This window comes from Rhyacophila brunnea, unplaced genomic scaffold (assembly GCF_057557595.1).
Source record: "Rhyacophila brunnea isolate RB1 unplaced genomic scaffold, BYU_Rbru_1.0 scaffold_13, whole genome shotgun sequence".
NCBI lineage: Eukaryota > Metazoa > Arthropoda > Insecta > Trichoptera > Rhyacophilidae > Rhyacophila > Rhyacophila brunnea.
Window position 1 is genome coordinate 19,180,619 of NW_028232785.1, and position 21,694 is coordinate 19,202,312.

The 21,694-nt window shown below is 33.4% G+C and overlaps 1 protein-coding gene across 1 annotated transcript; it reads left to right on the top strand.

The window, feature by feature from the left end:
* The first annotated feature begins 6,385 nt into the window (after window positions 1–6,385).
* Window positions 6,386–15,342, top strand: LOC147076801 (uncharacterized). The gene is made up of 4 exons (XM_085940473.1): window positions 6,386–6,633; window positions 11,891–12,043; window positions 12,402–12,554; window positions 13,089–15,342. Exons 3-4 carry the CDS (start codon window positions 12,402–12,404, stop codon window positions 15,207–15,209), a joined length of 2,274 nt encoding a protein of 757 aa, XP_085796599.1. The 5' UTR covers window positions 6,386–6,633; window positions 11,891–12,043; the 3' UTR covers window positions 15,210–15,342.
* The last annotated feature ends 6,352 nt before the right edge of the window (window positions 15,343–21,694 follow it).

Sequence of the window (21,694 nt, forward strand, 5' to 3'; positions counted from 1 at the left end):
GACCATTGGAAGCTGTTACACTTGGGTGCCGGTACAATTGGACGACGCATGGTCAAATTAAATTCGTAAAGGAATAGACGTACTCGACGATTTGGTAGAAAAAGTAGACAAGTCAGTTTAATATGTGTCTACCCACTTAGTAATAATTGTACCTTATATAAATTTCGCGCTTGTTATAATATTATAGGTATTGAGACAATTATTATTCTTCCCTTGTTAAACCTTAAATATGTGCACAATTAATTTATTTATTGTGTATACATGGGTACTTATTTACATTTCCAACAACTTTTTAAAATAATATTAAATGTTAGAATGAAAAAACATTATATTTCATCACTTAATATTAAACGTGTATATTATTATGCATAAATACGTCGGTATTATATATTATTAAATTACAAACAAAACAAGTAATTTATCTGCTGAGTATATCTAAATGTTTCAATAGCTTGATTGATAAACTAAGTAAGTACTTATTTACTTGACAGCTGGTACCTACTAATGTACCCTTTTTTATAATATTGATGGAGATTGAGAATTATTATGCCGACTGATCTTTAATGAAGGAAGTTTTTCGTTGTTTGAATTAAATATATTTTACAAATCAATCAATCTTTGCGTGATTTTATATTTAAAAACAATATTTGAATCTTTCAGTGTATTCTCGGTTTAAAGTAAAAAAAATTAAACATGTGTATTAACATAAATATCTATAATATAATATTATTAAACTTCGAATAATAAGTATATTGTACTATTAATAAATCAATAACGAAAACATACTGCCTACCTGGATACAGGTAATATTATTTTCAAAGAATATCGTCTTCAAAAGGTGCTTTTCAAGTTAAATTCTGGGCGTTTGTTTGTCTGTTGTGTTTTTTAATTCTTTCTATGTATTCATGTTTTATAATAAAAAAACGCCTATGTAGATTATCAATTATATATTATAGAATAGGTACCGATATTGTCAATAATTGATGACTGTCGTTCTACAAATTATAGTAAAAGGGTTAATTAATTAATTTTCAATTAAAATCTAGGTCTTTTGATTCAGTTATCTGTGTTATACCGTTTAAGCGTATTTTAAGTGATATAATAAGCACAGAACGAAAATTTTACCTATTTTTTGTTTGTACCTACTCATATGACACAATATTTATTCATTGAAAGAGTTGCCCAAGTTGAATTTTTTCACTTATCCACCTACTGGAATGAAGATATTTTTATAATTTGGACCCATGTGACCAGACACCTGATAGTAGTAATTCATCTATGTAATAATAAAATATGTAAATACCTAAATTAAACAATTTTAAAATAACTATTTTAAGATACACACTGGCATTATTCATCCACATACCCCATCCTTTTCGGGCTTCGTTACATAAAAAACATGCTAAGCTTAATATTGACACCGCCGCAAATTGTCACAGCTTGTGGAGGCCCCCTTAGTCTGAATGACCGAAGAATTTCCCTGTCAAGCTCGTACTCGGTAGGAGTCGTCTTTCGACGCGGCGTGGAAGACAGGGGAATTAATCTAACAAGTGCCGCACACTTATATGTTTTTTCCAGACATCAAATGGCGATTGGAGATAAGCAAATATTTGACTTCTGACCATCACACCAATTAATTTGTAACTGGCCACGGTGGGTTCGCTGGCAAGCACTTTGAGGTTTGACTTGCAAGCCGCCCGACATGTCCATATGGAGGGGAAACACTGGATGCCAACCACATCCTCTGAGAATGTCTGAGTAGGTATGTGCTCCGAACAGGAGGAAGTGCTCAAGTCGCACTAACCTGCTGTTGGCCTTATAAACCATTGTAAATTCTTTAAACTCAGTCACAGCTCAATTAGAGCATAGCAACCTCTGTATTGGGCATCTGTTCCCAGGACATTCCAAATCATACATTAAATAGATGCCTCATATCGCCGAATTGTTAGGTCTCAACCAGTGACGTCCCTAAGCAAGATGCCGCCCCTAGGCAGTGCCAAAATGCCGCTAATTTATTTTATACATACTTTTTATCATCCTTTCATGACTCATCTATTTAAGAAATGTGTTGTATGGATAAATTACTAACAAGATATAAGTATACCACTAAATCTAATTTAAATGCGATCTCTGCTTCAATAGACAATATTGTGAGTATTCGGTTTCAGATATGTAGATACATTTAAAAATACACATGACAATTTCAAAAACTCGCGAGTGACTGGCAAACATATTTGGATAAGTTTTAAATTAGGTATGCATTACTGTTCACCAAGAACGTGACGTCCAAAGACAACGGAAGTACACTAAACATCACGAACCCGACCAAAAAATAAAGTCCTGTTAAAACTTATTTATTAAAAATGTTTCCTACCACAACCAGTGAGCTGTATTTTTTAATGGAAAGATATTTCCGTTATTACTAAGTTTAGGTAGCTTTCTATGTATACCTACTGATTCTCCTTGATTTGCCGCCCTTTGGGTAACTGCCGCCCCCAAGCGAAGCTCAATCTGCATACCCCCACGGGACGTCACTGGTCTCAACCGATAATAGAGATCGCTGCGAGACCCTCATCCAAAACAAAGGAGTAATGGGTAAGCAGCTGAGTGACACGGTAGTTGGCAGATCTAAAATAAATACAATTTGAGTACATAACGGAATATGTAGGAAGAATATAGAATTTCGGTGACTCGTGCATCATAAAATTATTAAACCAACAAAATTTAATAAGGACGCCATTTAATAAAGCGTGCTATAGTACTTAATTAACCAATCTACTTCATCTTTGCCAATCTATTAAAGCCTTTCATTACCTATGTAAAATAAATACTTTTGTAACAACATACGAACGCAACCTTCGATAGAACACTTTTCGGCGACCTTAGAAGATCGATTTCTTAAGTAACTTCAGAAAAGTACTTTATTCTTTTCTTAAGGCTGTAATGCAGTCCTTTTAGGATGAACCACCACCATCTTTAGATTAATAAAGCCTGAGCATAACTTTTTGCACAACCAACGAGTGGTACACTTTTTGCTGTCAAAATCAGATCCCAGATTGCTTGAAATATTGATTCGCCCGTTCTCGTATCAAATTGAATTATAAAAAATCTTAAATCAAATATCGTGGGTATTCTGCGAATAAGCATTAAGTCAAAAATACTAGTTTTGAGATAATCGAGTTTGAAAGTTTGGACGGTCTTAACTTTTTTTATATACATAAAAGGCAAATTCCTTTCTGCGATATTGCTTTAAGTATGACTTAGTGCAGTTTCGCACGCAGAATTTTGTGAATATAGCATGAGAATGAGAGAAGCAAATGCACTAAGTCCATTTAGTGCTTTTTCTCTGAATAGATGTATGTATTTTTGACTTATAACATAAATTATCTTCGCCAGTTTTATAGATGTGACTGTGTGTGTTTTTGTAGACTATAGAGCGTACTCTTAATAAGATTACCTCATCATTAAATCAAAACAGCAAAATTTTGACTTAGTGCTTTTTCGCAGAATACCCACGGTATATTGACTCTCAGTGTTATTAATAAATAATATACATTCCTGTTATTCATCAGCAATCAAAGTCAGACTAGTCCTTCACACAAAAAATGGATGGTAATATCGTTTTCAAAAAATTATGTAGCATTGATCTATGCATTACATTTTGTAGTATTATGTAACTTATCTATTCAAATCAAACCATTCCCTGTGTGAACAAGACAAACGCATCAGCATGAGCACTCTATAGAACAAAGAAAGTTCATCCATAGGCAACAACGGGAGGGGCGGAAAAAGTATGACCAGTCGTTGTGAATGTATCGGCTTTCTATTTGAGTCGGCAATGGCTGAGCCCTTAGCGATGACATTGAAGTTAAGCCCCCTCCATTGAAACTATCCCCGCACCACACTCGGTCTAAATCAAGAGTATCTCGGGACCCTACAATTATTGGTGATGTGACGCAGTGACGTCCCGTGGGGGTAGGCAGATTGAGCGTCGCTTGTGGGCGGCAGTTACTCGAAGGACGGCAAACCGAAGAGAATCATTTAGTATATATAGAAATAGCTAGATACCTAATTTTGGTGACAACGAAAATATCTTTACATTAAAAAAATCAGCTCACATGACTCTAATTTTTTGTCGGGTTCGCTATGTTTAGTTTACTTCCGTTGTCTTTCGATGTCCGATAAATACATTGTGACTTATTAACCAGTGCCCATGGAATTTAATTCCTCAAAACAGAGCAAATGAATGCATCGCACATTAATGTATAGCAAAAATGACATGTAAGAACCCACTATATTACCAACGTCAAAAAATCCTCACATTAAAAAAATATTCATAAATTTAATTTTATGTGTTAGTGGTATATATTTTGTTAGTAATGTATCCATACAACACGTTTTTAGATATTGGCGTCATGAAAGAATGATAAAAATTACTGTGTAAAAAAATGGGGCGGCAATTTGGCGCTGCTTAGAGGCGACATTTGTCTAGGGACGTCGCTGATGTGACGCATGTGAAACAGTAGTTGTTAAGGTCCATTAAGTAATGGGTTAAGTCCAATTATTGGACTAGGAGAAGATGTAGACCAAGACTTAGGTTTCTATGCTCAAAGTGAACTCTGGCCAGTAACGTCCCGTGGGGGTAGGCAGATTGAGGGTCGCTTGGGGACGCAGTTTCTCGCAGGACGGTAAATCGAGGAAAATCATTTGGAATAGGGAAGATATAGAAATAGCTACATAAACTTAGTAATAATGAAAATAAATATTCTTTCCATTAAAGAAATCGGCTTACTGGTTTTATCGGATTGATGATATGTAGTTAAATTCCGTTACCCTTCAACGTCCCTGGTGACCAGAAATCAGAGACCACACTTGCAGATTTTCGATTAGTCATATTTTGTTAGTAATATATCTATACAACACATTTTTTATATATTGGATTCATGAAAGGATGATAAAAATAATATGTATTAAAAAAAATGAGGCGGCATTTTGCCGCTGCCTAGAGGCAGCATTTTAACTAGAGACGTTACCAGTATTTCCCCTCAGCATCTACATATCGGACGGTTTGCAAGTCCAAACTCAAAGAGCCTGCCGGCGAAGTCACCATTTCCAGTCATAATAATATGGTATGATGCTCGGGATAATATGATCTATGATTCTATCCCGCTTAGTGCGGTTGCCACGTTCTTAGCATGACAGTGAGGAAATTTAATCATCTATTTTCTTGTTGTCCAAAATCATCGAATGGAGGTCTCAATCAAGTCCAGAATGCCGCTAAAAATCTCAACTTTTTGGGGGTATTTAAGTGGTTGGTAGTTGGTTCGTGAATCTGTTTAATTTGGGGTGTCGATGTAACTTTCCGGGAGTCAACTGCATTCAAATACTGCACTGGCTTTTTCATTTTGTGATGACGTTTTAAAATAGTGCCACAATTGATACAAAACGTTTGATATTTTAGAACTTTTTTCGCTGCCTAGGTATCTGGCGTGTATTATTAATAATAGTAAACAATTTGTATTCTTCATTCACCAACGACCATGTTGAAAAAATCAAAGGTCACACTTTCGCTACCTATTATTAATGATAATCTTATCATTTTGTTGAGTTAAAATTCGTTTTGCTAGGTGGGTAAGCTTTATATACAATGAACAGCGTTTTTATTAACGGGTAAGAGACCACGCCATGTCCTGAAACAATTTTTATAAGATATCCCGGTTTAATGTTATCAACAACGCATTTCAAAATAGAGGGAAAATACGTATTTTTGGAATAAACTTCTTTAGGGTTTTCAATAGATCAGTCATGGACACCCTTCGTCCACATTTTCTTCATCTGACCAAATAGGAACTTTGTACATCTACTGGTTGAAAGTATCCTCGTTGCATTAATTATTGTGCAAATACATCTATTTGCAATGTGTTACATATTATTATTAAACTTAATTCGTACGATTTGATTATGTGATGTTACTCGATCGATGAATAAAATGACTGGATAGGTACTATTTGATGTTATTTTTTAATAGATGAATATGAAATCCGATAGGAATAAAGGGTAGTCTCGGATATCAATCGCCATTATGGAGGTGATATTTTAGCATTATTTTCCGTAATACCGACGTTTGATTCCTCAGTTCTCAATTATTCTCTCAAGACACAAAGAGAATGGGCGTTCTTTAAAAAACGACCAAATTATAATATTATTTCCGATAAATTTCACGGTGTATACGTGCCTACTGCATACGTACCAATTTTCGGACATCATTTGAAATACGTTAGCTACTCTACCTACAATTATTGAAAAACAAGTCCTCAAATGTGATAAAAAATGGCAGCACTAAATCCAATTCATAATATCTATGGTAGACAATTTGAGTATATTTGTCTATGGTCAGTAAATTATCACGTGGCGAAGTGAAGGTATTGCAAGATTTTGTGTTAAATATCGTTTATAATGGAAGTGAAAACCGAAACTAACGATGTCACACTGCTTGACAAAACGGCGGAGGAAAACAGCGACGGTGCATACCAATGCATTGACAAAAACCAATTCAAGAGCAAAGGTAGATCTGACGTGTCAGTCAAACAGGAATATATCGAGGACGACAGCAATATTAGAAACCTTAATGGTGTAAGTGAGATTTTATTTACTTAGGCGTTGGTATTCATAATTTTGTTGAAAATTGGCAAGAATATTCTTCAAACTTACAAACATTACCATTATTCTGGTACTGGGCAAAAACAAAAATGGTTTATACAGTGGTTTTTCCATCGATTACGAAATCAGAAATCCAAAAACAAAATAGGTGCCTACTTAGCTATTTACGCACCTACATTGCGTAGGTACTGATATCAAAATACTTTAGTAAAACAACATATTATTGTTATTGAGTGAACAAAGTGCATCGTATTCACTATTGACAGTTGAGTATTATTTTCTGCAACGATTAAAGACTTCGATATTGAAAGGCTGTCTGACTGTTTCTTTCGAATATAAGTGTTGCGGGTATTCTGGAAACACGATAAAGACAAGTTTTATTAATCCAGCGAATAACTATTAATAATGATTGATATCTGATACAGTAGCTATTTATTGATTACTTTTATTCAGTATGACTCGCAAGCAGTGTACTAGTATTGTCACACTGAATTCAGCATTATTTTTTTAACACATATTAAAAACCCACTAGCTGAGGCAGCTGGTGGTCGCCAGTCTGTCTCGCTAGGTCTTGCAGACGGCTTGGCGGTGTTGGATTTTAATATAATTGTGAAGTATGCATAGATGGCGCCATTGGTTTCCCTTCGGGATGGGATTTTTATTCACGTCAGACAGTTTGACATATCGCTGATTTGTCAATTTTACGATTTGCAAATCGTCACTGCTAATATAAATTTGGGTTCATATGCGTAGTCTATTCAGGAGTCTGGAGTTCACAATATCGTCTTACACCACCTAAGGCTGCTATCCCATCAGAACAGCTGGCAATCGCCGATTACTACCACTGATATTTTAATTTTAATACAATATAATATGTGTAGGTATGTGCAGTGAAATATGATAAATAATTATACATCTCAATCATTCGAATATTAAGCAATATATTATGTGATTATCATAAATAGCGATACAATATAACATGATATTAATCTCCTTCGGGACCCATTGAGATAATAGAAGAAGGTTAACAGTGTAGAAAATAAATTTAAACATTATTTTTTTTCGTTGTCTATAAAAAATAAATGCTTGCAGCTATAGAATAATATTTAAAAAATCAAAATTTGCAGTAAAAATTAACCGTAAACAATATATTTTCCCGGTGCGGGACATTCATATCAAAGCAAATGTTGATAAATACTGAAGCAATACATATTATATCTGAGATGAATAGAACAATTCTGATAAGAATAGGAATTTATAAGACTTAAAGATGTGGAATCAGCTTAAAGAGGCCTTCATCCAGCAGTGGATTGATACAGGTTGATGACGATAAGTAATGACAATAATAATGGGTAGGTATATATATAAAATATAGCAATTTACATGACCAAGTACAGTAGAATTAGGTTGAAATAACCTTCATCTAGCAGTGGATTGATCTTGGTTGATGATGATAATGACGATATTATGAATGGGTAAATATAATATCAACAATTTTGATAAATATAGGAATCGTTTAACCGCTAGTAGTATAATCAGGTTGCGGAACCCTTCATTGAGCAGTGGATTAATCCTGGTTGATGATGATGATTATGATGACGATATAAATATGTAGATAAAAACAATAGCATTTTTAATAAATATAGAAATTCAATACTGTCAAGAATACAATCAACGTAGAGAAGCCTTCATCCAGCAGTGGATTTATTGAGGCTCGTGATATTAATGGCATTATATCGAGGGCTTAGTGTCAAACAACACTATCTACAAAAGTGCAACTTTACAGGAGACCTAATGTAAATATTTTATAATTTAATGTGTATTGTACATTTATCTTGCTTATGATGATGTTAAAATTTATAGGGATAGTTTTAAAAAAATATGAAAACAAGGGTAACTTATGTAATTAGCGTTAAACTTTACTGTCGATTTAATAAGAAATTAGAAAAGATTGACATAACGTTGTTTGACTATCATTTAGCAGTAAATGTAAAATAACGTTATCTCAAAAAAAACAAAAACAATTTTTTGTAGATAACGTCTGACTTTAATCACTCGATATGAGGCGTAGAGTGACAAAACCCGCTCTGGGCGATTTTTCAAAAAAAATAGTTATGAATGTACGCAGGAGCTCTTTCGTAAGACCTATCTTCTGTTCTAGATGAGAGTTTTAAATTCCTCTCTGTTTCTTCAAAAAATCTAAATAAATATCGAGGAGACTGACTAAACCCGCTCTTAAATAAATTTGTTCTGGTAAAACCCTCTCTGCGTAACCGGCCAATCAGACGCCGCGATTTAAATAATGACTCTTCACGAATCCTTTAATCTCCATACAAACCGTCAAACCGTTTTCTCGTGTGCGTCATAATTTTGCTTCAATTATTTTACTATTTTTTACTTTTAATAATGAATGTTTTAATAGTTAGTGTGACGGAATCTCAACAAGAAAAATCAAGGAAGCGTTTTAAAAATCCAACTGCTTGGAAATGTAGCCTGTTACGCCAATAAACGTATTTAAAAATTGACTATATTTTGCTGTATTGTTATGAATAACCCAGTGGTGGCTCATATTATTTTCTAGTTTTACGTGTATTTTTTGTTGTCATTTATATTTAATATTCTGTGTGATATAATAAAATATCATAAGGTTCTTACACGTTTTTATCATTATTTGGTTTGTGTCAAAAATATAATTAAAGGAAAACTATTTTCTGTCGGAGAAATGCTTTTTGTTTGATAATTTGTACTATACAAATGATAGATTTAGTAGGTTATGTTACGTTAGGCTAGTTTTTTCATCTCCCTTGGTAAAAAATCACATTCCTTATCATTATCTCCACGGGACAAGTTTTTTTCGTCATAAAATTGTATCATTCGTTAATATGAGCGATAATGAATTTTAATTCAAATATGTTTATTAATTTGTAGATTATTTTAGTTGTAATAACGACACATAGTTAACAATGCTGTGCTATCTTGTAGAAAAACCTTTACTTTTATAATACGTTTTTGCAATAAATTTCAGAAATTCCACGTTATCACTATTATTTGTAGGTATATAAAACGGAGCAGGAACAACAGAATATAGGTAATAAATATTTATATGGGAAAATAAGTAAGCTCATACTTCGCGACTTTTGTTTATCAGATTTGGTTTTCTGAATTAAATGCTATAAATATCTAATATACCTAAGTAGATTATGAATAATATAGCTTAAAAATATTATTATTTTATTTTTACATTTAATAAATAGGTTGGTAGGTAATGATGGGTTTCCCACAGACATGGAATTTGGGGACACAGGTAATACAGGGATAAGTTAGGTAAAGGCCTGTACTTAAGTCCGCTGGGTTTTTTTTATTTATGCTATTGATGTTAATAAAAAATATGTTATTGTTATTTCAAATTATCTTATAATTACCTTTTAAGGGTTTAAAAATATCTTTCTGATTCAAAATATGGTCATTAATATTAAAATTATTAAGAATTATTAGGGCACTTATATAATTATAAAAGATTAGTTACCTATTAAACAAATAATTTGCATGGTATGTAGGTAATAACTAATTGTTTCCAGGAAAAGTAACATTTTTTGATAATTTTTTTTTTGTTTGTTATAGAATAAAAATAAGTACATGACATTAACATATTAAAATTAAAAAGTTTCACAAAGGCAATTTGACATAGTAAAAAGTAGGTACTATTCAACTAAATAACTATTTTTTTAAATTAAAAAAAAATATTTTTAAGACAAGTACATCCACTATTTTTAAAAAATATTACATACTAATAAAACAGCTAAATATGTAGGTGCAATACGAACAATATACAGCTCCCAGTAGGTAAGAATGGCTATAAAATATTTTTAGACAAAGTAAATTCGAAAATATATTACATAATTATAATAAATACGGACCGCTACTGAACTATCATCTCCTGTCAACAATGTACCACTGTGCGACAAACACCGCTCCTTTTAAAAAATTCCGCGTCGAACGCCGCTCTGTCAGGTAGAGACTGACAAAGACCGCTCTTGGGTTAATTAAAATGCATTTATTTGAATAAATACAGCTTATACGTTGGATTTGACAATTTATTATACTTTTCCGTATGTAACGGAAGAAATATAACATCTAAAATTACACTTAAATCATCATAATATGGTCAAAACAGTTTTTCGTCATTTACTCAAAACTCAAAAAAGTCTCTAGAGCGGGTTTGTAACTCTACGCCTCATATATAGATAGGTAGATAATAATATCACTGATAAATATAGCAATTCAAATGACAGAAAGGAAAGAATAAGGCTAGGGAGGCCTTTATCCAGCAGTGGATTGGTTCAGGTCGATGTTGATAACGATGATAGAAATAGGTGTAAGATCACATATTCCTTTAACCGCTAGTAGTAGAATCAGGTTGCGGAACCCTTAATCCTGCAGTAGATTGATCCTGGCTGATGATGATTCGGTATGATATTAAACCAATGTTGCAAGTAAGTTAATTTTTTCCCAACCGAGTGCGCGGTCAATAAAGTCACATGTCGCTCGAAAATGTATTGGGAAATAAACAAAAATCACCGATTTCGAATGGAAATTAATCATGCGGGTGTCAATTATAGAAAACTCATTTTAAACGATCCGAGAACCGATTATTTTTTTGAGCCCATCGGACATGACGAATAAGGCACACAATCGCTCGCCAAAACCTTGAAAAGCTGTAGGATAATAATATATAAAGATGATCATAGCTATTGCGATAAATGTATGAATATAGGTAGTATGTATTCGACCTGTCAAACGCAAACTATGTGAATTTATGTTAATAAATATAATCGAAATATACTAGCATAAATCGTCAGGTGTTCGAATTTAGATCCAAGTCCATCGCAGTATAAAAAGTATTGAATGATATGTCTATTGGACTCTAATAAGCATGTGGCGCTCTCACTCAGCGCACAATTTATACTGGTAAATCTTATACCAATGTGTGCAAATTGTGGAAAAAATAATCAGCTACCTATTCAATTAGTATACATAAAATCGTAAGGAGGTAAGGTAATTGAGTACCTACATGTTTTCAGAGGCAGACAACAACACGCTATGTGTTGTGTTAAACCACCGCCATCTCATGACTAGTGACAGTTTATCGGGCTGGAATGTCTCGTATAAAATCACTCGACTATAATCTGGTGATACTGTAAAATTTTATTAATAATGATATTATTTCCAGATGAGTGAATACGTTCTGACCGATATAAAATCTGAGAACGATAATAAGGGAATCGCCATCAAACAAGAATTTGTTGACAACGCAATCCGCCAAATCAATGATGTGAGTCCTCAACCTGGCTGCTCCGATCCACAATACAGGTCATAAGATCAGGTGTGTACGTTCAATTATAATAGTTCTTTATGAAGCCCTATAGAATTTTAAATTGTTAAAATTACAAGGCGATCACAGTGCTCGTGCATTCGAACAACAACAGGATTCCCGTCGAGATCGTGTACCGTCCATACAATTCGCATTACATCTTACATTACACGCGTCTGGACGCGTCATTAGACATCATGCGACGAGATCTAAAAAATATGTTTACAGAGGAAGACAACAGCATGCTATGTTGTGAGTTAAACCGATGAAAAATTATTGGGCAGGAATGTCGCTCAGTGACTATAAAATCACTTGATTACTATGGTGATACTGTATATAACATTTTATTTACTAATGATATTATTTCCAGATGCGTGAATACGTTCTGATCAATATTAAGTCTGAGAACGATAATAAGGGTATCTTCATCAAAGAGGAATTTGTTGACAACGCAATCCGCCAAATCAATAATGAAAATTCTCAACCCGGCTGTTCTGATCCACAAAACAGGCCATTAGATCAGGTACTTCAATTATTATGGTTGTTTATGAAGCACTATAGAATTTTAAATATTATACACGTTTTAATTATTTTGTTTATCCGAAAGATCGATATTAACACTCGAAAATCATTTTTGAGATAAGGCCTCTGCAACTGTTTACGCAAATTTAGGGCCACTTGTTTTTTAGTACTGCCGACTGGATTGTCGTATTGTCGTTTGGTAACGATACCCATTTACCGTACCGCGTGCTCCGGCTTTATTTTTGAAGAAATTTATACCGATAATGCCACCAGCGATTAAACCTATCTGCACTGTGCATTTTTGTCATGTTATGAATGCAATGAAGCATCTAAGTCTTCTACTGGAATGACCTCATTTCAAATACGGCGATTTTCCTTATTGATCACACTGTTAGTAAAGTAAATTAGGATAATTTGATAGCGTTGATCAACCGTGAGTATTCCCTAACCCTAGTGAGTGAACCCTATCATTAATAACTTATTTTGTTTAATATTATTGAACTGAATATGCCCACAATATTCTTTTTGTACCTAGATTTCTACCCAGCAATGTTTCACGGAACCGCATCACAGTAAACCACTGGACACAGTTAGAAAACTTGCGGTTGACAATAACTTGGTCAAGAACAAAATACGACATGCAACAAATAAAATCAACGATATGACGATACAGCATTCAGAGATAACCATAGATGAATCAAACGTCAAACGGGAGGTACAAAAATTATACTTGCCAAAGGTGGTTCGAATAATCTTGAGAAGAGTTACATATTTCCCACGTAACTTTATTTGCAATAATTGTTGTGGAGTGTTTGAAACTATGAATCATTTAAATATTCACAACACTACGTCATGCATGAACTCAAGTCCCACAAGTAAAAAACCACATCAATTAGATGTGTGTTTCACAAATTTTCTAGATATTGTTAATCTCAAAAAACATAAAATGATACATAATGGTGAAAAACCACATCGATGTGATGTCTGTTTTAAAACCTTTAATCAAATTAGTCATCTCAATAGACACAAAATGACACATACTAGTGTGAAACCACAACAATGCGATGTGTGTTTTAAAAGTTTTCTAGATATTGGTGATCTCAAAAAACATAAAATGATACATAATGGTGAAAAACTACATCAATGTGATGTGTGTTTTAAAAACTTTTCACGAATTAGTGATCTCAAAAGACATAAAATGACACATACTGGTGAAAAACCACATCAATGCGATGTGTGTTTTAAAAACTTTATGCAAATTGGTGATCTCAAAAGACATAAATTGACACATACTGGTGAAAAACCACATCAATGCGATGTGTGTTTCAAAAATTTTCTGGATATTGGTTATCTCAAAAAACATAAAATAATACATACTGGTGAAAAACCACATCAATGCGATGTGTGTTTTAAAAACTTTTCGCAAATTTGTCATCTCAAAAGACATAAAATTACTCATACTGGTGAAAAACCACATCAATGCGATGTGTGTTTTAAAAACTTTATGCAAATTGGTGATCTCAAAAGACATAAATTAACACATACTGGTGAAAAACCACATCAATGCGAAGTGTGTTATAAAAGCTTTTATTATATTAGTTACCTCAAAAGACATAAAATAATACATACTGGTGAAAAACCACATCAATGCGATGTGTGTTTAAAAAACTTTTTGCAAATTGGTGATCTCAAAAGACATAAAATGACACATACTGGTGTAAAACCACATCAATGCGATGTGTGTTGCAAAAACTTTTTGCAAATTGGTGATCTCAAAAAACATAAAATGACACATACTGGTGAAAAACCACATCAATGCAATGTGTGTTTCAAAAATTTTCTGGACCGTGGTAATCTCATAAAACATAAAAAGATACATAATAGTGAAAAACCACATCAATGTGATGTATGTTCTAAAATATTTCTGCAAATTGGTGTTCTCAAAAAACATAAAATGAAACATACTGGTGTAAAACCACATCAATGCGATGTGTGTTATAAAACCTTCAATCGAATTCGGAGTCTCAATAAACATAAAATGACGCATACTGGTGAAAAACCATATCAATGCGATGTCTGTTTTAAAACCTTTAATCAAATTAGTCATCTCAATAGACACAAAATGACACATACTGGTGTAAAACCACATCAATGCGATGTGTGTTTCAAAAATTTTCTGGATATTGGTAATCTCAAAAAACATAAAATGATACATAATGGTGAAAAACCACATCAATGCGATGTGTGTTTCAAATATTTTCTGGATATTGGTAATCTTAAAAAACATAAAATGAAACATACTGGTGTAAAACCACATCAATGCGATGTGTGTTATAAAACCTTCAATCGAATTCGGAGTCTCAATAAACATAAAATGACGCATACTGGTGAAAAACCATATCAATGCGATGTCTGTTTTAAAACTTTTAATCAAATTAGTAATCTTAATAGACACAAAATGACACATACTGGTGTAAAACCACATCAATGCGATGTGTGTTTCAAAAATTTTCTGGATATTGGTAATCTTAAAAAACATAAAATGATACATAATGGTGAAAAACCACATCAATGCGATATATGTTTCAAAAGATTTCGGCAAATTAATGTTCTCAAAAGACATAAAATGAAACATATTTCAAAAAAACCACACTAATGCGTGGTGTTTTTGCAAAAAATACTAATTTATCCTCTTAAATGACATAAAATGACAGTGATTTATACCTTTAAAATTATGGCACTTCGTCGTTTGTTTTTCCAGTGATGGCCAATAAAGGTATTTTGGTCATTCACGGACATAATAATATGTTGTACTATTTCTTGTTCAAATTAGTCAAAACCACTTGACGTTCCAGCACTTAAAATCCGCTAGTTCTTATCTCTTCTCTTACTTTACATATCTTACTGACAGTCAGCGCTCCTTGCAAATTGCAATATGTAGTAATTGTACCTTATATAAATTTCGCGCTTGACATAATATATTGAGACAATTATTAGGAATTATGTTCATAAAAAGAAAAAATTCTTCCCTTAGAACTTAAAGATGTGCACAATCAATTATTGTGTATACGTGGGTACTTATTTACTCGTACATTTCCAACAAATATTTAAAATAATATTAAATGTAAGCATGAAAAAAACATTATATTTCAGTGTTTTTTTTTCACTTTATAGTATAATAAAGTTTAAGCGTGTATATTATTATGCAATAATACGTCGGTATTTTAAGATATTATGAAATTGAAAACAAAATAAGTAACTTATCTGCTGAGTATATCTAAGTGTTTCAATAGCTTGATTGATAAACTGGGTAGGTTTTTATTTACTTGACAGCTGGTACCTACTAAGGTGCCCAATTTTTTAAATATTGATGGAGATTGAGAATTATTATGCCTACTGATCTTTAATAAAAGAAGTTTCTCGTTGTCTACATATTTTACAAATCAATCAATATTTGTGTGGTTTTTATCTTAATACAATATTTGAATCTCTCAGCGACTTCTCGGTTTCAAGCAGAAAAAATTAAAACGTGTGTAGGTTTAACATAAATAAAAAAGTATTTGTAATATAATATTATTAAATTGAGAATAATAAGTATATTGTACTATTAATGAATTAATAACGCAGATATACTGCCTACCTGGACACAGGTAATATTATTTTCAAAGAATGTCGTCTTAAAAATGTGCCTTCAAGTAAATGTCTGGGCGTTTGTTTGTCTGTTATGTTTTTTACTTTAATGTATTCATGTTTTATAATAAAAAAAATGCCTATGTAGATTATCAATTATATGATATAGAATAGGTATTGATATTGTTAATAATTGAGGACTGTCGTTTTATAAATTATAGTAAAAGAGTTAAAAATAAAACCGATTGCTTTCAAACTTTTTTTAAGCTTTCATTGGGCAGATACCTTCCTATTTTAAATTTACCAGATTTAGGTGTCATATTTTTCGAATAAGGTCAGAATAATATTATTTTCAATTAAAATATAGGTCTTTTGATTCAGTTATCTGTGTTATATCGTTTAAGCATATTTTAAGTGATACAATAAACACGGAACGAAAATTTTACCTATTTTTTTTTAGTACTTATATGACACAATTTTTATTCATTTAAAGAGTTGCCCTTAAAGTAGATTTTTTTTCATTTATCTATCTACTGGCATGAAGAAATTTTGATATATTTTTATAATTTAGACCCATGTAACCAGACACTTGATAGTAGTAATTAGGGATTCCAATCCCGGGATCCCGAATCCCAGAATCCCGGGATGCCGAGCTATTTTCGATACCTATGACTCCCGGGATTGATAAACTTAATCCAGGGATTTCGGGATTGATTTTTTTTATCAATTTTTATGGAACATAAGATAAAAGCGAAAATATATCAGGAAAAATACTTTTAATAAAAAATAACTACATTAGAAATAAACTGAGTTTGAATCAAGTTTGATTTATACCCATGTGTAAGTTGCCGATTCATTTTATTTTTTCACATAAAATATTAAAAATGAGAAAGATTGGAAAAAAACAATGCTTCGCAGTTTTAACAAAGTAATTCCACCATAACCTCATACGTTTTACGGCAGTTTCATATTTGCCTGACTAATTAGATTTATGAAGCGGAAAGGCCATAAGTACGCCATGATTATGTAAATTGTAATCCCAAAATCCCGGGATCAGAATTTTGGCTCGGGATTGGATTCCCTAGTAGTAATTCATACATGTAATAATAAAATATGTAAGTACCTAAATTAAACAATTTTAAGATACACACCGGAAATATTATTCCACAAATCCCTTCCTTTTCGGGCTTCTTTACATAAGAAACATACTTACCTAAATATTGAAACCACCGCGAATTGCCAGAGCTTGTAGAGGCCTCCTTAGTCTGAATGAGTGCCGGCACACTTATATGTTTTTTCCAGACATCAAATGGCGATTGGAGATAAGCAAATATTTGACTTCCGACCATCACACCAATCAATTTGTAACTGGCCACGGTGGGTTCGCTGGCAAGCACATTGAAGTTGGACTTGCAAGCCATCCGACATGTCCATGCGGCGGGGAAATACAGGATGCCAACCACAGCCTCTGGGAATGTCTGAGTGGGTGCTCCGAACAGGAGGAAATGCTCAAGTCACACTTACCTGATGTTGGCCTTATAAACCATTGTAAATTCTTTAAACTCAGTCAGAGCTCACTAAGGTCGTAGCAACCTCAGTATTGGGCATCTGCTCAAAGGGCATTCCAAGTCATACATTAAATAGATGCCTCACATCGGCACTGTAGTGTCCGGTGATACCCTAGATTACGACCGAGTGTGGTCCAGGGCGGTTTGGTTTGGAAGGATTAATTTCAATTTCCTCATGAGCTGTTCCTTTCTACTCGGTCGACCAGGTTCTGTCAAAATCTCTGTGCCATACAACGAAAGATGTATGAATTATAAATGTGTTAAAATATAATATGCCGATGAATGAAAGGTTTTTAAAATGGACTGTATTAAATGTTAGGTCTCAACCGATAATGGAGGTCGCTGCGAGACCCTCACACAAAACAAAGGAGTACCTAATGTGTAAGCAACTGAGTGACACGATCGGTAGCAGAAATAAAATAAATACAATTTGAGTACCTACATAACGGAATATGTAGGAAGAATATAGAATTTCGGTGACTCGTCATCGAAAAATTATTATAAGTACTAGGTAATAAATTTAATAAGGACACCCGCGCAGAAACGCGGATATGATTGAGTGAGATAAATCATAATATGCTCACTTATGTGCGGCGTACTCACATTTTTTAGGTACTTATTGGATTCATGGAAGGATGATAAAAAATAATTTATTAAAAAAAATGAGGCGGCATTTTATCTCTTGACGTCACTGGCTCTGACTGAGTTTAATGAGTATGCTTTATTGCAAAGTGCCAGGGAGAGAAAATCACATGGAAATTACGAAAAGAAAATGAAGGTACATTGTGTAATAGTATAATACATATAGGAAAGAAAAACGAAGCTAATCATACGGACGGCAAAAATTATGTGAAGAGATCTTTACGCCCGCAATAAGAAACCGCAAATTTTTAAACAAGATAGTTGACCTTAGTACCAACCAAGTTAGACGGGTTCATGGGTTTAACAGCTGGTTGGAACGACTTGAGCATTTATCTTGCCAATCGGATCACATATCGAACGTGAACCGCCAACACCTCCTATCTACATACATGTAAAGTTTACAGAAGGAGGTAAAAACCTTTTCGTTTTTTTGTACTAAACAAATTATTTTTTCAAATAGCATAAATTGTTATAAATGGTATATTTTCACAGACCATACGGTATAAATTTTTATATTTTTCTTTTAATAACACATAGGAGTTATTGGCACAAACACTGTACTTAGAAGCTAACAACTCTTGTAATCATAGGATATTAAAAGTAGTCATATGGCTATTGTTTTACTTTATTTCCACAAAATTTAAAAGGTTAACAGAAATTATAAATCAGATTATTAGTTTTTAATTAGAATGGAAAAAAATAAGTAGGAAAGTAATGAATAACGCAATACACCTACATGATTTTTTCCCTACTAATTTCAGTGGTCTGGAAGAGAATCACAAAATGAATGATCATCGGCAGGAATTACTCTTTTAACTCTTGCAAATGGTTAAATTTAGTATTATTTGTGATAGGATTTTTTTAGTAATGCAGGCATTTCTATCATTCTATATCTTTATACAGGTCAACCTCCTTCCTTGTTTATTGCGGGGGATACATTCTGGACATGGTCGCGATCAACGAGGCATTCCCTTGTTTGGCCTTTCTACTTTTACATATTGTGCAAAATTTGCGATTACTATCAAGTAATCCATTACAGCCACGTTTTACAGCACTAACTCGTTCGTAATCTTCATCCATGCATTGATTGTGCATACTGTGATACACGACTGGGAGACTTCATTCCACGCTTCGTCGTTATTTCTGATAGCTTTCATCATATATTGTATCCACCAAACCCGCATAGCATCTCTATCACCTCCATCAGTTTATTCAATGAGTTGAAAAGACAATCCTTGGATGCTTTAAATCCAGAACCAGTCTTCTCCTTTATGGAAATAAACGTACATGTTAGCATTCGTTTCCAATAGAGTCCCGTCTCATCCTAATTAAAAATTAAATTTGGTGGATAATTACCCCTTTCCACAATTTCCAGTTTTAAAAAAAGATCGCGATAGGTACATCGAATCTGTACTCGCCGGGGTCGCGATGAACGGAGGGGAGGTTACCTGCAATATATAGTACTAGCTGTAATGAAAGGACTAACTTTAACCTTCTAAAAATCAGCTGTCAATACAATGCACCTCCGTGTATATATCTTCTTTTTCAGTTATTTCTCCTCCCTTGCCCTTTCTTTTTTGATGATACGATTTTCGTTTTGCACATGATTTATACAATTAACAGATTGGCCAACTCATATGTTACACGTCATGTCTTTTGACGGGGACGAGTATGTCTACGTTATTATTTTATTGAGATGAATGCATACCAAAAGCGCCTTTTGACCCAAGACTGCACCGTAAAACCCCAAACCAAGGGTATTTACCAACATGTTTCTGAAAACTGATATATACCAGGTACATCAAGATGGTAGCATAGATACATCAGCCAAGTCAGTAGATGATGGTGTGGGAGACGTTGCTTCTGCATATTAACAGATCATTAATATTGTGATAGTGTTTCAGTAATGTTCGTTTCGAAAGATTGTGGTTCTGCAGATATGCGGCTTGCATGATTGTTTTCCAGTTCCCATATTTTCTATAGCCAAAAGATCCATGATTTTCTGTGTTTTGATACTCTAGTGACTAAAAAATAATGCAAATAATAAAAAAACTATATCGGTATAATATGATGCAATTAAAAATAGCTAAAATCTTTAAATAACTCTATACAAAGTTGTTCAAAAGAGATAAGGAAAAACCTCCTGTCTTCAAATAGATTTTTTAAATGATAAAAATAGTGGAATAAAGGCCATTTTTATGGAATATTTTTGCATAAAAATGTAACACGTATTCAATAAAATAAATAGAAAAAACAAGCGCAAATGACACCAAAATCCATTAAATACTCAATAAATTGAATGGTGACTACGGCTGCAAGACGTTCCCATATAAAATCCACCGTCAAACGCAAGTTAGGAGATATTGTTTGCACTGTTATGGAAAATAAATATTTATTATAAATGAAAAATAAATATTTAGAGCAAAAATATATTTATAAGCTATTACCACATGGTGTATTTCCATGCCGATGGCATTAAAAATATCATTACAGAAAAAATGCTAGTTAGGAGGTATTGGCGGTTCACGGTCGATATGCAGACATTCCCAGAGGATATGGTTGGCATCCTGTATTAAATTTCCCCTCAGCATGTACATGTCGGACGGCTTACAAGTCCAAGCTCAAAGAGCCTGCCAGCGAAGCCACCGTGTCCAGTCATAATATTATATAATGATCTATGATTCTAACCCGCTCGGTGCGGTTTCTACGTCCTCAGCATGACAATGAGGATAATCATCTATTTTATAGTTATCCAAAATCTTCGAATGGAGTGTCATGATGATGGGGCCTCAATCAAGTTCAGAATGCCGCTGAAAATCTCAAATTTTTGAGGGTATTTAAGGAGTTGGTAACTGGTTCGTGAAGCTGCTTAATTTGGGGTGTCGATGTGATTATCTGGGAGTGAACTGCATTCATAGGTATACTGCACTGGCTTGTTCATTTTGTGATGACGTTATAAAATAGTGCCACAATTAATACAAAACGTTTGATATGTTAGAACATTTTTCACCGCCTAGGTATCTGGAGTGTATTGTGTATGTATTTTCACCAACGACCTCGTTGAAAAAATCAACGGTCATATTTTCGCTACTAGGTATATTAATGATATAAGTATTCAATCTTATCATTTTGTTGAGTTAAAATTCGCTTTGCTAGGTGGGTAAGCATTATATAGAATGAACAGCGTTTTCATTGAAAGGTAAGAGACCACGTCATGTCCTGAAACCATTTTTTAAGATATCCCGGTTTAATGTTATCAACAACGCATTTAAAAACAGTGGAAAAAAAGTATTTTTGGAGC